Source organism: Misgurnus anguillicaudatus, chromosome 10 (assembly GCF_027580225.2).
Source record: "Misgurnus anguillicaudatus chromosome 10, ASM2758022v2, whole genome shotgun sequence".
Taxonomy (NCBI): Eukaryota; Metazoa; Chordata; class Actinopteri; order Cypriniformes; family Cobitidae; genus Misgurnus; species Misgurnus anguillicaudatus.
In genome coordinates this window covers 18,791,787-18,809,039 of record NC_073346.2, presented here as the reverse complement: position 1 = coordinate 18,809,039, position 17,253 = coordinate 18,791,787, and the positions used below count along the sequence as shown (strand labels likewise).

The window sequence follows — 17,253 nt, the reverse complement described above, 5'->3', positions numbered from 1 at the left end:
CAACTGCTCAGTGACAGTAATCCTAAATCCAAAATACCGCCATACAACAGACGTAGAGGGTTTTTTAGCTACCAGATCACTGTCAATCTCCTCTGCATTCATCTTCGCTCTGGTATTTCCGCGCTGCGCACACACAAGTGACGACGCACGCCACACATGTGCACTGCCTTTTTTGTTCGTTTTTCTTTCTTTTTTTTAAACAGCAAGGAAAATCATCAAACTGTTATCAGAAAGTTTGGGTTAACAAGTCCACACATTTATTTATTCAATATAATTGCAACATTTTGCTATCATATAATCGCACAGGCTGACATCGCGATTGCGATGCGATTAATTGTGCAGCACTAATGGTGATTAACAATAACCCAGCAGTTGGGTAAAAACAACCCATTTTTTGGGTCATTTTAACCCAGAAATGTGTTCTGTCTAATAGTTACCCAGCCCTGGGTTGAAAACAACCCAATATCTTTTAGAGTGTGCAAAAAAAATGACATTTGCACAATTTTTATGAAAGTTAAGACTGAATATACCTGAAAATGTGAACTGGTGTAACTGCCAATTGCGGCAAAGAATAAGAAATATTAAATATTTTATCCACCTTGATGGCATGTAATAATCAAAAAAAGTTATTTCTAAATGTAAATTTTAATGCGTTTTTGTAATATTTGTAAAAAACAGCTCTGTTTTCTAAATAATCTTTGATAAATGATGAAAAAATGTATGTGAAAAAATCATATTACCATAAATGATTATATTTTATTACACTTTTTAATGAATATATTTATATTTTAATTTAAAAAATACTAGTTACACCAATTGATACATACTGTTACACCACAATTACATTTTTGCAATTTTCCCATATATTCTTTCAAAATGAAATAAAACCAGAAACTGTAGACTTGGTCTTCAAAAAAGAGAATGTATGCAAGTAATCTGCAAATTTATTTTGAAATTTTAACCATTTTACATTTAATTGAACCATACGGACACAAAGTAATTAACGTCACGTCATTGACCCTTCTATTTGACCTAACGCTTTTTTTAGTTTAGTGGAACCAGAGTATATTTTTAATAAATTGAGCACAATTGCATCTCAGTTTAAGTAATACGAAACAAGCTTTTTAGATGTGATATTTTGTTTTGCATGATAAAGTTATGAAAGTTACTGCAACTCAATTGAACTTACTAAATGATTTCTGGCATTGCATTTAAAACAATCGTCCAGCTTAATTCTCAAAATTACTAATACATTTTTTATTAAGTTGCATTTAAACTTCACTTGGCTCAAAAATATGAGGGGGCTCTTCACATCCTGGCGTGTCTTTATTTTGGATTGTAGTGTCGTGTGCATATTTGCTCAAGCAATCTACGAATCCACAGTCTTAAACAAGGTTTTGTGTTCCATACTCCACATGTGTTTACCACAGCCTGCACCTTGCATGCCAAAGTAAACTCGCGAATCTCAGTGTCATGGCTCCAGAGAGCATCCAGAGACGTCATGCTTCAGGAATCATCATGTTTGTTTACTTAGCCAAAGGAATGCTGCAAAAGCTGTAGAGCAAAAAAGCTCTCATTTAAATCTTTTGGCACAGGAGGGTAGGTTAAATCATTCATCTGACACAAAGAACAAGCTTCCATGCTGACATAAGCCTTTCATCTTCATATCGCATATCTACACACCAAGTCGAAGTGTTAAAGAATATCAAAAATTTACCAGCGACTGACCACACCTGCCAGCCTTTTTAAATCCCGCCAAGACGATGTCTGTAAATGGCAGAGTCACATCAGGTTTCTCTGAGACTTAACTGCATGGTGCTGTTGTGTGAGTGGGCTGAAAGTGAATTGCTTTCTGCTACAGGGTAACACTGAATCTTCTGACCAGAGGTTTAAGGCCTGCGTGATCTCTCGCTCAACTGTGCACCATTCGTGTATGCCGGGGACGAATGTGGATTTGGCGCAGATGTTTGTGTTGCACCCTGTGGCTGTCCTCGTCAATATCTGAGAACACATCTGCCAAAAAGACAGCTAGTTAAAATGCCCCTCTTCAAAAGCTTTGGAAAAAAAAGAGAGAGGTCTGTGGAAATGCTAAGAGACATGTAGGATCAGAAGCAAGAAAAGGAAGGATTGACTGTCAAGCTGGTGGATTTTCTTTTTGTGAAAGCAAGCTTGTGCATGTGTGTTAAAATCAAAGCGGGATAGGGACCAAGTAAGAGGCTCAGAGGATAGCAGCACTAAAAGATTTTCAATGTAAAGCTGACTGAATCAGAAGATGGACAGAATAAGTGACGACTGGTTTGAATGATGGGAGAAGACTCGACATGCTGATGTGTATTTGTGTGTTTTGCGGTTTAGTTTAGACCTCTAATGGAAAGGATTTTTATTAAGCTCTTGCGGTGTTGGCATGCAGAGTGCCAGGAGGGATGCATGACGGGCGCCTTTTTCTGCCTCCGTCCTGGAATCTTTCCATGCTGGTTACCGGCACAAAGTGGGAACGGAAAGATAAGAAAGTGAAAGGTTTGCCCGGTGCTCCCTCTTCATTCTAGAGAAGCCTGCTGTCTTAATCTCAGTGCGTCTGGCAATGCTTGCATCCAACATTCTCATTTCACAATCTAAATCAATTAAGGAGAATGAATCAGTATGCTATTATTATAACTGTCAGATTCACTTCGTACTTACAAAGATGAAAAAGTAACAAATGAAGCTGTGTCTGCTATCTACCCCTCCCTTCCCCTGAGGCGACTTCTTCGAGCATATTCTGTCTCTCTCTCTCATTTACCTCGCTTCTCTCTTTCAGTCTTCATTTTTTGTCATTCGCTTCGTCTTTTCCCTCAATTATTATGATTTTACAGTTTACTTGCACACTGGCAAGTTTTCCTTTATTCACACAAGCTTAAATGCAAAACAGCTGGTGTTTATCTACTTCAGATTTGCAGTCATTAGTATTTAAAAATGGATGATTTTTTTTATAATTATGGCTGGTGAACAACAGCACTTTTAATATCACAATATATACAGTGATTACTGGTACATTTAATTTTTTTTAAGCCTGGTCATGAGTGTAGTACTATTTTACTATACCATATACTGTCCATCAATAATGATTTTAAAGGGGACCCATTATGGCCTTTTAAAAGATGTAATATAAATCTCAGGTGTGCCCAGTCTGTTAAGTTTCAGCTCAAAATATTCCACAGATCATTTATTATAGCATTTACAAAATGCCCCTATTTGGGTGGTAGCAGAAACAAATTTTTAATGTCTTTAACTTTAAATGCAAATTAGCTACAGCTCCTCACTTCCTTAGCAACAGACATTGAGCGCTTTCAGTTAAAATGGATCTTATTAATACAATTGTATCTAGTAGACAGAGTACAACTCACTGAGAGTAAGTGGGCGGGGCTTTATCAATGTGACCTCACATTGATAAGAAAATAAAAACAGCATGTCTAATGAACATTTGGTTCATTGGGTATTAAAAAAATGGAGCGGGTGGATTTTTTCCATTGTAGAGTGTACCAAAGTCACAATTGAATCTAACTTAAAGGGACAATAAGTAGGATTTTAAGTGTTTTATTAATAAAAATCAATGTCTTTATTTATATGTCCTCGTTGGTGTCAAATGACCTCTGCCAGTGATCTGACTTTTCTTTGTAAGCTTAGAATTTCTCCTCTTTACTTACATTGAACGGGTAAGTCCAAGGAGGTATCCATATCGTTCCGCTGTATTGATAAACTATAATAGCAGAGAGGGACAAAAAGCACTTGCCTACCAACGCGTTTCCAAAACGTGTTTATATTCAGAACACGTGAATCAGCTGCAACGGGATTACATAATGGCTACCGTAGTTGCAACACATATTTGGAAAGGGGAGGTGCTAGAAAGCAGTGTTTGTTTGAATGCAAAATACAATTTCACCACTAGATGGGGTAAATCCTACTTATTGCCCCTTTAAAGCTCACATAACACACGCTGTTTCTGCATTTCTGATGTTAATCTGGAGTCCCTACCTATAGAGTAGTATTACATCCTTATATCTTCGAAGAGTCTTTAGTTTAATCAGATTTATAAAAGAAAGATTAGCTTTACCGATTCTTTCCGATAACGTACAAAAAAATGAAAAAGGGGGAGTTACTACCGCGGGAGGAGCGAGTACAAGTCATGCAACACTATACAACACTTATAACTTATGGTTCACTACATGTTTGTGTCATTTATATAATATGCACGCGCCTATTTCCAACATAAGACAGAAGTTCTAGCGTCTCCCGCTGATTGACGGGTGGGCAGGGTTTTACGGGGAAAGTGCCCATAAAAAGAAGTGATAAGTATAGAAACTCCTGAAACGTCAGCTGGACCCGTAATCGAAAAAAACTTTCCGAAACTTGTACGAACCCTGGTGAAGTGCATTCGGCACAGAAATACTCCATAACACGCCCAACTACTTTTTTGACACTCTGACTACGTTTAGCATGAGGAAACAACTCTATAACTGTGTTAATAAGTCAGAATGAATGGATACCATTGAACCCCCCCCCCCCCCCTTTAAGACAATGTGTGAGCAACAAACATTTAAATAAATTTTAAACCATATAAAGTATGACCCTGGATCACAAAACCAGTCACAAGGGTACATTTTAAAAAAATTGCGATTGATGTATATGGTTTGTTAGGATAGGACAATATTTGGCCGAGATACAACTATTTAAAAGTCTGAGGGTGCAAAAAAATCAAAAAGTTGAGAAAATCGCCTTTTTAAGTTGCCCTAATGAGGTCATTAGCAACTGCATACACTCACAAAAATAATTAAGGTAGGAAATTTACAAAAATCTTTGCTTAATATCCTAATTATGTTTGGCCTTAAAGAAACATTTATAATTATACCCATGCTACTTAAGACGGTTTTATGGTCCAGTGTCAGAAATTTTTATTTTATATTACTTTGACCACAAACAATAAGTCAAACCATAATTGGTGGACCGCCACATGCCACCTTCTTGCTGAAGACCCCTGCTTTAGGTCACACACGCAAACAGATTTCTGTTTACTTTCTTTCTCACATTGCCTCACCCTGCTGACACAATCAAACTTACTGAGCAGCGGGTGAACAAAGAAAGGAGGAGAAGTATATCCATGCTTTTCTCCCTAGGGTAAAATAAATCTTGTTTGCTTATTATAGGTCAGAGTTCACTAAGATTGTATCTTGTCGTGCGTAAGGAGAGACTGTAGCATCATAGATATCAGGTGTTGCAGGCGAGATTTCCCAAGTGAGCTGAGCGTGACATGGTCATGACCTGCATCAGCAAATCCGATTCATGATTATGCATTTGCTCACCCCTTTTCGGTCCATTATAACACCAACTTGTGTGTGTGTGTTTGCGTGCGCGCGTGTGTGTATCAAGGCTAAATCTCTGTGCTTTTCGCAATAAAACTGAAATAGAGATGTGTTTTGCAGCAGCCTACATTTTCTAAAGGGTGAAAGTGTAATCATGCACATCATATAGAATTGAGTGTTTGTGTCAATAAATCAATTCTTCTGTTCCTGTAGGGGGTGCTATAGGCAGCAGAAGGCATCTCCATGAGGAGCGGTAGAAGATGCCGGAACTGCCAGCGCTCCTGCTGTCGATTTACTTCCGCTTCCTGTTAGTAACCGTGGTTACCATGCCGCCCTCATCACTAAGCCAGACCTCTGTTCTGTCATCCGTACGGATGGGTAAGTGCCACACAGTCACATATTTTTGGATGTGGTGGATAGTTCTTTCAGATGAGTGATTTTATAGGCTACTTAAAAAGATTTAAGAGGCAATTCATGTATATTACTCTGTTTCTCTATCTTTTTCTCTTCTCTGCTCTGTTAGCGGCGATTCTGGATGACAGCTCTGTCTGTGGGCGTGGGGAGCGGTTAGCTTTAGCGTTAGCACGTGAGAACATCAACAGTGTGATGGAGGGCCCAGCACGTGCCCGTGTGGAGGTCGACATCTTTGAACTCCAAAAAGACTCTCAGTATGAGACTACAGATACCAGTGAGTCCTACTTAAATGTGATGCATACGTGCCACTACATCTCTGTTCGCAAGTGTTTATCAAGCACTAGGGGTCCTTAACAAACTTCTATGCGGGGAGCCTCAAAAAACTTACAATTATGAAGAATAAGACATAACAAGCATTAAAAAAAAACTAAAACAACTCAAAATCAAGATATTTCTTAGTGTTTGGTAATTTTTATTATGAATATACAACTTTCGTTATGTCATGAAGGGGCCTTCAGATATTATTGTAGAGTATAGGGGAACCTTAAAGTCAAAAAGGTTGAGAATTACTGCTGTATACTGTACACATTAGATATTTAAAAAAGAAGCAATGCAATGTTGTATAGTGAGTAAACTTAATAAAGAGGACTTAAATGTACTAACATTTCTTTGTAGTGTGCCAGATTCTTCCGAAGGGTGTGGTCTCTGTGATTGGCCCTGCCTCCAGCCCTGCCTCTGGTTCCATAGTTAGTCACATTTGTGGGGAAAAAGAGGTATGCCTAACTTAAAGGATTAGTCTATTTTCTTAAAAAAAAATCCAGATAATTTACTCACCACCATATCATCCAAAATGTTGATTCAGTCGAGAAGAAATTATGTTTTTTGAGGAAAACATTCCAGGATTTTTCTCATTTTAATGGACTTTAATGGACCCCAACACTTATTAGTTTTAATGCAGTTTAAAATTGCAGTTAAAAGCAAAATTTCTCCACACTTGTAAACACTGGGGCATAGTTTCGATACATCATCTGTGACCTCTTGACATGATGACGTATTACGTTAGGTTGCGCTGGCATGTCACAGGACCAGAGGAAGATGAGAAGTTGTCATTTAAAAGTGCATATTTTTTATTTTTCTTGCCAAAAAATGACAATCGTTTCGCTAGATAAGACCCTTATGCCTCGTTTGGGATCGTTTAGAGTCCTTTGAAACTGCTTTTTTAAACTGCATTAAAACTAATAAGTGTTGGGGTCCATTAAAGTCCATTAAAATAAGAAAAATCTTGGAATGTTTTCCTCAAAAAACATAATTTCTTCCCGACTGAACAAAGAAAGACATCAACATTTTGGATGAAATGGTAGTGAGTAAATTATCAGGATTTTTTTAAGCAAATGGACTAATACTTTAATATTCTAGTAATATTTTGTTATATGTTTGGGTTTGTGATAATACACCAACAATGATAAATGTTTTCTCTTTTGCCTTTTTGAAATACGTTTTCAGATCCCGCATATTAAAATTGGTCCAGAGGAAACTCCACGGCTTCCTTACCTGCGCTTTGCATCTGTGACTCTGTATCCTAGCAACGAGGATCTAAGCCTTGCCATTGGAGCCATCCTACGCTCCTTTAGCTACCCATCGGCTAGTCTGGTCTGTGCTAAGGCCGAATGTGAGTCTAAGATGCTATACCCTTTAGTTGGTCCGTATGAGTTTCTTTATTCTGTTGAACACAGAAGATGATATTTTGATAAATGACGGTAGGCACACAGTTGACGGTACCCACTGACTTCCTTAGTATTTGTTTTTCCTACTATGGAAGTCAATGGGTACCATCAACTGTGTGGTTACCATCATTTATCAAAATATCTTACCCAATACTGTTTATGGTGTTCCTGTATAGCTCAGTGGTAGAGCATTGCGTTATCAGCAAAGAAGGTCATGGGTTCAAACCCAGGAAACACATAGATAAAAATATACCTTGAAATGCACCTTTAGTCGGATAAAAAGTGCATTTAGTTTGGATAAAAGCATTTGCCAAATGCATAAATGTAAATGTAATAATAAATTAAGATGCTTTTTCTTGATGAGCAAAAAAACCCAAGAAAATAAGTCTAGTTTTTAGACCAAAAATATCAAATTTAAGTGGTTTTGTGCATATGAAAAGCAGGGGAAAAAATCTGCCGAAGGTGTAAGCAAAAAAAATCTTGCATTTTTCTTAAACACTAAATTCAAGGAAAATTTGCTCAACCCATTGGCAGATTTTTTTTGCGTGTTTTATGCACAAAGTCACTTAAATTTGATATTTTTGGTCTAAAAACTAGACTTATTTTCTTGGGTCGTTTTCCTCATTAAGGAAAAGCATCTTAATTTAAGAATTTTTTTATATTTTTAGTGAAAACAAGACAAAAATACTAAGAATTTTTTTCTTGAAAATCATTTTTTTGCAGTGTGCTCTGTAAAAAATTACTTTCTTAATTAGTATTTTTGTCTTGTTTTTAGTACAAATATCTAACAATTCTTAAATCAAAATGCATTTTTGTTGATGAGCAAAATGACCTAAGAAAATAAGTTTATTTTTTTAGACCAACAAATATCAAATTTAAGTGAGTTTGTGCTTAAAACAAGCCAAAAAATCTGCCAGTGGGGTAATTTTTTTATACCATTGGCAGATTTTTTTGCTTGTTTTATGCACTAATTCACTTAAATTTGATATTTTTGTCTAAAAAAACTAGACTTATTTTCTCAGGTTATTTTGCTCATCAATAAACATCTTGATTTAAGAATTTTGAAATATTTAAAACAAGACAAAAATACTAAATAAAAAAAGTCATTTTTGCAGTGTGAATCATTGGTTCACTGACAAATATGTCCAAAGGTGATTTTTTTTTGCAAATAGTTATTTGTAAAACGTATTATAACGTCTCAAAATAAATACTACTAAATGCATTTAAAGGCAGTAAATCTGCCTTATTTTTGCCGGTGTGATTTTTAAAGACTGCCCTGTAGTTGCAAGCACTCCATTATGCATAATTTACTATAATTACTCAAGTAAGTACATGTATAACAAAGACAATAAAATAACATGTTACCAATTATTTCTTCAGTTTGTATACATGTCTTTAGAGATAGACTTCTCATCATTAAAATTCATGTCTCCTGAACTCTCAAGTGCCCATTTACGCTTCATATCACAACAAACTCTCAAGTGTGATATTAATGCTGAACCACAGTCAGATTGCTAGAATATGTATTCAAGGCCAATGAGCTAGACTGTATTACAAAAATCACAAGAATGCAAATGATACCGCAGTGCTTCTTTACTGGAAGCACTAACAATTACTCCGCTCTGTACACTGTAGTCTAATAGGTGGCTGTGCCAATAACATACTGCTGGGCAATTACGCAGCATAATGTTCACGTAATCTGAGAATAAATCTCTCCCCTGCTGGGCGTGTTAACGCGTGAGACTTCGCCGCGCATTCAGAGCCGGCGTGTGTTTGTGTGCCTGGACGTTTGTGCGTGCTAGAGAGGGCATCGCTACATACCGCTTAGCTCTGACCCAGTTGGTTGCACTATGGTTGCTATGACAGCGGAGTAGGTGCAACTTGCCACTCATCAAGCTCATTTAAAATGGTGGCGAGAGAGAGAGAGAAAGAGAGAGAGAGAGAGAGAGAGAGAGAGAGAGAGAGAGAGAGAGAGAGAGAGAGAGAGAGCTTGTTGCTGCGATAAAGCCTTCAGTTACATACATAGAAAGTGATTGTGCATGCATGTTTTCGCATTTCAGCATGTGTATGAATCTTATTGGCTTTCATTTATGAGGCACTTCACATGGCCTTTCTTTTCACTGCTGACCTCTTGTCTGTCAAACTAGACAAGCACAAATCAAACAAACACATTCAAACCCTGGCATCTTCTCAAGCTGGTGTATTAAATTGGTTACCCAAAAACTAGCAATTTGGCATTATTACTTCTTATCTGTGCTGTTGAATTTTCTTTAGAAGAGAAGTTAAATGTTATTTAATAATGGATGTTAACGTTCAATGACAGTTCCTTGGGTTCCTGACAAGCTTCAAAAAGACTATGACGCTATAAAAGCATCATAAATGGCCATAAAAGCAGCGCACGTAACTCATGCACTGTATTTCTGCTTTGTGCGAAGAACAGACCGAAATTTACTGTTTCTTTTGTGTGAGAAACAGCTCAATAACGGCTAACAGCATATAGCTCGATAAATAATCTTTTTCTTTTTTTCATTTTGGGGCAAATTACTGTTTTAAAGGGAAGTGAGTACTAAGACAGGAACGCATTTATTGAGCTTAGATGAATGAAGTGAAAAGAAAAAACGGTGAAAGTAAGAATTAAAAGGAAAATCAGTGAAAGAAACAGGCAGTGTGAGTTAGAGAATGAGAGCGTGGAGAGCATTGATTTCTCTTCTGCCTTAAGCTAATTAAAGTTTGGCACTGGCTTTACGGGCTCGGTCCGTGCATGCACGCTCCCTTGAGAGCACAGCTAGTTATTTACATTTTCACTGGCCATTGTGTTGCCACAGACTCTTTATTCAAAGCAGCGCTGCAAATGAACATGTTTAATAGCAACTGCACACATACACAAACCGTCTTAAGTACCATACTTTCTTTTCCCCTGAATCCCTGGATGTACCTTATGTGCCTTTATCTTGTCCTGTTCCTGCATGCAGGTCTACTAAGACTCGAGGAGCTGATAAGGCGTTTTCTGATCTCTCGCGAGACGCTGTCAATCAGGATGCTGGACGATAACCTTGACCCCACGCCTTTACTGAAGGAGATTCGTGACGACAAAATCGCTACAATAATTATCGATGCTAACGCATCAATATCTTACCTTATACTAAAGAAGGTATGAAACACACATGGGTGCATTTTCTGAATGATGTTCTTCATTTTTGTCTATTATCATATTTCTTCTCTTCCACTTTATTCTCTGCAGATTTTGCCCCAGTGTGACTTATTATCCAAGTGTATTTCAGCTTTGTTCAATATACCAACCTGTGTTTAATTTATAGGCATCATAAATATCAGAATTTGCTCAAGGTCTATTTTGCAATGAGCTCCACTATGTTCTGTTTTACCATGCAGTTTTCCCTCAGACATTCACACACAAATGCACTTACTCTTTCTCATTGTCTCTTGCTTTTCTTTTTAGGCATCAGAGCTGGGAATGACATCAGCATTTTACAAGTACATTCTCACCACCATGGTAAGAGAGAGAAGGAGCTCTTGGCCTATTTTGCTGCAGATAAATGCATGCCCGGAGCCCCATCTCCTGTATTAATAATTTATATATATTACGCAAAACCCGCTCACACTTTATAGCCCAACACCTACCCTTCACCCATAGCTAACACTGTAGACACAATATTAAAAACAGTATACAAACCTTACATGTTAGTCACCAGTCTAACCTAACATAATCTAAAGTTTCTTAATGGAATAGTCCCAAAAATCAAACACGTCATCTTTTACTCACCCTCATGGCATTTCATATCTGTATTATTTTCTTTATAGATTATAAAAATCTTATAATTGAATAAATAATGAGTTTGGTGAATACTTGGTGTTCTGGAGAAAAAAGAAAGTCATACAGGTTTGGAAAGACGTGAGGGTGAACTCTTACTTTAAACCTTACACACATTGTTGTTTAGTAACCGCACAAATTTCAGTTACTTGAGCCTTGCAAACACTACTGAAGCATCTATTAACTAGTCTTACCTAACACATCACTCAGCATTCAGTTTACATACATATCACCAGTAGGGTCGCCGTGATTTCACCAAGTAAGTTGTGATCCTGGATCAACATTTTTTGTTGATCCTGGATCAACGTTTTAATCAAAGATACCCAAACCTACCCTTAACTCAAACCCTAACCATTTTTGAACCCTTAAATTAGTGTGAAATAATAGTTTGAGGAGTATTTCTTAAAAGCCCCTAACCCAATTCTAAACCTAAATCTAACATACACACTAATCGTAATCCTGCAATCTGATTGGTTAATGAAAATGTTGATCCAGGACCAACAATGGTGTTGATCCAGGATCACATCTTACTTGGTGAAATCATGTTCACCTCACTGGTCGTATACAAAACGTACAGTTAATTTTATACAGTAACCAGTGTTGGGCTAGTTAGTCAAAAAATGTAATAAATTACTCAGTTATTCATTTCAAAAGTAATATTATTATTTACTCATTACTCCCAGCCAACAGCAATTTGTTACACTACTAGTTACATTGCATTGCCATTAAACCCCCCAAAATTGGTAATTGCCTAATTTTTATAGTCTTTAAATCCATGAAAAGTTACAGATTAATGAAGGTACAACTAGCTCAAGCTATTAGTTTAAACAAACAACTAGGGTAACCGCACAAGTTTCAGTTACTTAAACCTTGCAAACATTACTGAAGCATGTATTAACTAGTTTTAATTAACACATTACTCAGCATCAGTGATGTGCGGGTCAATGTATAAACCACCCGCATCCGACCCATGTTTTCAACTAACCCGCTCGCAACTCGGACCGCAAAAAAATCACCCAACCTGCATTTTTTAAAAGTAGTAATTGTTTAAAATAGTTAAAGGCGGAGTGCATGATTTTTGAAAAACGCTTTGGAAAAGGGAGTCAGGCCGACTACCAAAACACACTTGTAGCCAATCAGCAGTAAGGGGTGTATCTACTAACCGAAATCGTTGCCTGGGTTGCGTATGTGTGGGTGGGTCTATCAAATGAAGGTCCAGAGATTCTATTGGGGTAGGGGCGTGTATGTTTAGGTGATTTCAAATATCAACATTGGCTTTCAGAGATCATGCACCCTTGCCTTTAATTGGCATCTTTTTTTCAAACAACCTGAGCGACCGTGACCCGAATATAATTAAAAATATTTTTAGATGACTCATTTTGGATCAACCCGCACATCAATGCCCAGCATTAAGTTTACATGCATGTCACTAATGGTATACAAAACTTACAGTTATACGGTAACCATTGTTGGGCTAACTACTCAAAAAATGTAATATATTACTCATTATTAGTTACTCCTTTCAAAAGTAATAATATTATTACTTTACTCATTACTTACAAGCCAATTCGTTACCCTACTTGTTACATTACTTTCCATTACACCTTGAGAAATTGGTAATTGCCAAATTTTATATTCTTTGAATCCATGAAAGTTACAGATGAATGAATTGTACAACTAGCTCAAGCTATTTTTTAAACAACTCTTGTAATTTAAAGGTGCATTGTGTAAATTTCAGCAGCATCTAGCAGTGAGATTGTGAATTGCCACCAACGGCTCAGTCCACCATTCACTGAAATGCATAAAGAAGCTAAGGTTGCCGCAACAGGACAAACATGTCATTGTCGGGGGAAACTTAATAAAAAAGTTTGTCCGTTAAGGGCTTTTGTAGAAAGATGGTGCCACAAAATGGTGACTTCCATGTAAGGGGACCCTCTGTGTATGTAGATAAAAACATCTCATTCTAAGGTAATAAAAACTTAACAGTTCATTATGAAAGGTCCACTGATAATATAGTTTTGTATATAATATTACATTTCTGTCAAGAGATCCTTCTAAAAGTTACACACTGCATCTTTAATAAAGCAGTAACATATATACTTAAATCTGCAAGGGCTCAAGAAGGTGGAACAAACCAAAAATTTTTGCAGAATACAAAAACACTTCCTGTGTTAGTGACATTGCGAAAAAAAGTAATTAGTAACAAGATTATTTTTGGGATCTGTAATATTATTACAAAAATGTTTTAGTAATTAGTTACACTACTAGTTACGAGGGAAAGTTATAATATTACAGTAACAAGTTAACAAATTACTGCCCAACACTGCCAGTAACTTAATTTACACAAATTTTATCCTCTTTACTGCTATTTCATGTCAATGTTTTGGATTTTGTGTTTGTGTGACTATAGGACTTCCCATTGTTGTGGTTGGATGATATTGTGGATGACCAATCAAACATAGTGGGCTTCTCAATGTTCAACACCTCCCACCCATTTTACGTGGAGTTTATCAGGAGCCTTAACCTGTCCTGGAGAGAGGGCTGTGACATCAACCCGTACCCAGGGCCAGCGGTGAGACACACAAACACAATACATGACATGGCATAGCTTCCTCTGATATGTTTCTCACACGCAGTGTTTCTGTGTTCACCTATGCTGTCAGTTATCGTCTGCCCTGCTGTTTGATGCGGTTCATGTGGTGGTGAGCGCTGTACAGGAACTGAATCGCAGTCAGGAGATCGGTGTCAAACCTCTCAGCTGCACTTCACCTCAGATCTGGCAGCATGGAACCAGCCTCATGAACTATCTGCGGATGGTCAGTGTGTGTGTGTTTCACTGTTAACTGCTTTAAAGTGATCCTGCATTGGTTTCTGGCTTATTAAGGATCTATTGTGTGTGTTCTGCAACATAACTGTTTCCTGTTGTCTTTTGGTTTTGATCAGGTGGAGTATGATGGCTTGACAGGTCGAGTTGAGTTCAACAGCAAAGGCCAGAGGACCAATTACTCACTCCATATCTTGGAGAAGCACAGAGGAGGCCACAAGGAGGTAACACACACACACACACTCCTTAGAAATAGAGTCAACATGTTTGGTTGTTTCGATATCTTCACTTTCACATTGTTTTGATTCATTTCTGTTAGATTGGGATCTGGTACTCCAACAATACTTTGCTGATGAACTCCACCAGTCTGGACATCAACGTGTCTGAGACTCTGGCTAACAAGAGCCTCATCGTCACAACCATACTGGTAAGAGCCAACTGCATCTTACAAAATAAATTGGAACAGTGACAGCATGCAAATGACCATGGATCACATTCTGGTCTCTTGTGGGTACTTGGACCTGAATACAACCTAAATGTGGCATTGAAATGCATCACAGCGCCCCCTAATGTGTGGTTCAGTTTCTTTATTGTCTTTGGTGATTTTGCAACTGTTTATGTCTTTTTTTTTAATAGCACTTATAGGGTTTTGCCTCAAAAAGATAATCAAATTTGTCACAGTAAATCACAATAAGAAGAATAACGTGACTTTTAATTTGTAAAAGTTAGGCATTTTGCTTAGAGGGTTTTGCATATGATCTTCTCAAATACAAAATACTAGACGTCACTACTCAAATGATCCAGAAACAACTTTACCTTATGATTAGGTGTGCAGCATCTGTACTCTTTCTGGGTTTTTTTTAATGAGCAATTGATGGAAGGTTTTGGAGTTGAGAGAGTGACCATGGAGATGTTTTGGGTGAGAAAAACAAATGTGTGAAAAGTTGCCACTTACTTCATTGTAATTGGTGCATGATGTCATACGTGTAGTTTTTGCCAGTCACCGGGTGACATCTTATTAGTATTCGAGCGATTTGCAAAAAAAATTGACTTATAAGTTGTCAGACCATCACAGATGCCCACCCTGTGCACTTGGTTATAATATCCGGTGTTTTGCACTTTGCATAATCCTGAAAATTGTTTACTTGACAGTAACTGGTTATTATACAAAACTAATGCCATGCAGTTACACTGGAAAGCAGTTTGTAGACGGGTAATTTTCCTTCTGCTGTTACCAAGTTTAGAACAAGAAACCCCAAAACAAGTGTTATTTCTGTCAAGTTTATTCTTATTCACAGTTAAATATTATTTTATGTATTATAATTTCATGTACTCTATTTATGTAAGTAAATCTCTTAAAGGTGCAATGTGTAATTTTTAGAAGGATCTCTTGAAATAAATGCAAAATAATATACAAAACTTTATTATCAGGGGTGTATAAAGACCTTTTTATAATGAACCGTTATGTTTTTATTACCTTAGAATCAGACGTTTTTATCTACATACACTGAGGGTCCCCTTACGTGGAAGTCGGCATTTTGTGCCACCATGTTTCTACAGAAGCCTTTAACCGAGCCTTTAAGTCTCCATCAAGTACATGTTTTTCCGGTGGCAGCTACTGTAGCTTCTCTATGCGTTTCAAAAACGAGGGGTGAGCAGTGGACTGAGCCATTGGTTGCAATTCGCAACCTCACCACTGGATGCCGCTAAAATTTACACACTGCACCTTTAAGTCTCACAAGGTTTAAAAATAGTCACAAGGTTAAAAAGTACAGTAATAATAAAAACCTAGTTGACATAGACCCAGTGCATTGACTAGTGGGAGAACCACTAACTTCTCAACCCACAGTTAACACAAATATTAATAATATTGATGGTTAGCACTAATGTGCTCACGGTGACCCGAATCCGATTCCCGTCTCTGAGGTCAGATACACGTCATTGAAAGAGCGTGTATATTTTATGCAAGAAGTTTTCTGCAAAAAATCCATATTATTCCCTGTGTAGTGTAGGATAATATCATAAAAATTCTATAAATTCATAAACTGTTCACTTTAAATGCTTATATCTTCTGTATGCGAATGTTGATTCATACCAAAATGCTTTTTTGTGTCGTTGTGTTAACTATTGTTCCCTGAGAAGGGAACCAGACGCTGCGTCTCCCTTGCCATACTTCCTGCGTCCGTGTAATGCCATCTTGGGCAATATTTTAGATAGCGATAAACATTCTGGCTCCTGTGTCACCATGTCTTTGTCGTTAAGCCTCACCATTGGTTGAATTTGATATACACATTCAGACGCACTTACCCCTGGAGGCGTCCCCAAAGTGTCACCGCAATGACGCAGCACGAGTTCCCTCGAAAGGGAACTGTAACAATGTATCTTAAATTGTAATAAGATGTAACCTTGCTCTCACTTAAAATGTGTCCCCACATTAAGTCCTGAATTTGAGGGTATTGGTCCTGGAAGTCCTTGAAAGGTCCTTGAATTTGAAGTTAACTAAGGTGTGGGAACAATGATATTTATATATATATATAATATCTACATGGTGTGTTTTTGCAGGAGAACCCATACGTGATGAGAAAGGTGAATTACCAGGAGTTTGAAGGAAACGAACAGTACGAAGGATTTTGCGTAGACATGTTAAGAGAGCTGTCTGATATCCTCAAGTTCAACTATCGCATTAAACTGGTGGATGACGCTCTTTATGGAGCACCTGAACCCAACGGCTCATGGACGGGCATGGTGGGCGAACTGATCAACAGGGTATGTCCTCAAAATATCCTTTTATCTGAATTAATTATAGAAATTGTATAGATACATTCTGCTTAATTTACTTACTGTCTCTGCATCTCTGTTCTGCCTCTAAATGCTTTTGTCTCTCTCTCTTTCTCTTTGGTGCTTCGGTGCAGAAAGCTGATTTGGCAGTAGCTGCTTTTACTATCACTTCAGAGAGAGAGAAGGTCATTGACTTCTCAAAGCCGTTTATGACCTTGGGCATCAGTATTCTCTATAGGGTTCATATAGTAAGTAACACACAAGCACACGTAATGATGGTTTTTATACTGTAAATTCTAAAAATAAACCTTACAGAAACCTTTCTATTTACTATTTTAGATTTTCAAA

The 17,253-nt window shown here is 37.4% G+C and overlaps 1 protein-coding gene across 4 annotated transcripts in view; it reads left to right on the top strand.

The window, feature by feature from the left end:
* The window catches only part of LOC129447883 (glutamate receptor ionotropic, kainate 5), a 73,856-nt gene that overhangs the window by 50,859 nt on the left and 5,744 nt on the right, over positions 1-17,253 (top strand). For all 4 annotated transcript variants that reach the window (XM_055209836.2, XM_055209838.2, XM_055209837.2 and 1 more), the window contains 12 exons: positions 5,550-5,714; positions 5,860-6,024; positions 6,426-6,523; positions 7,254-7,419; positions 10,447-10,625; positions 10,932-10,985; positions 13,714-13,875; positions 13,967-14,119; positions 14,247-14,351; positions 14,447-14,554; positions 16,690-16,893; positions 17,040-17,153. In XM_055209836.2, the coding sequence (XP_055065811.2) occupies positions 5,597-5,714; positions 5,860-6,024; positions 6,426-6,523; positions 7,254-7,419; positions 10,447-10,625; positions 10,932-10,985; positions 13,714-13,875; positions 13,967-14,119; positions 14,247-14,351; positions 14,447-14,554; positions 16,690-16,893; positions 17,040-17,153 (1,626 nt within the window). In that variant the 5' untranslated portion in view covers positions 5,550-5,596. The remainder of the gene's footprint in view (positions 1-5,549; positions 5,715-5,859; positions 6,025-6,425; positions 6,524-7,253; positions 7,420-10,446; positions 10,626-10,931; positions 10,986-13,713; positions 13,876-13,966; positions 14,120-14,246; positions 14,352-14,446; positions 14,555-16,689; positions 16,894-17,039; positions 17,154-17,253) is intronic.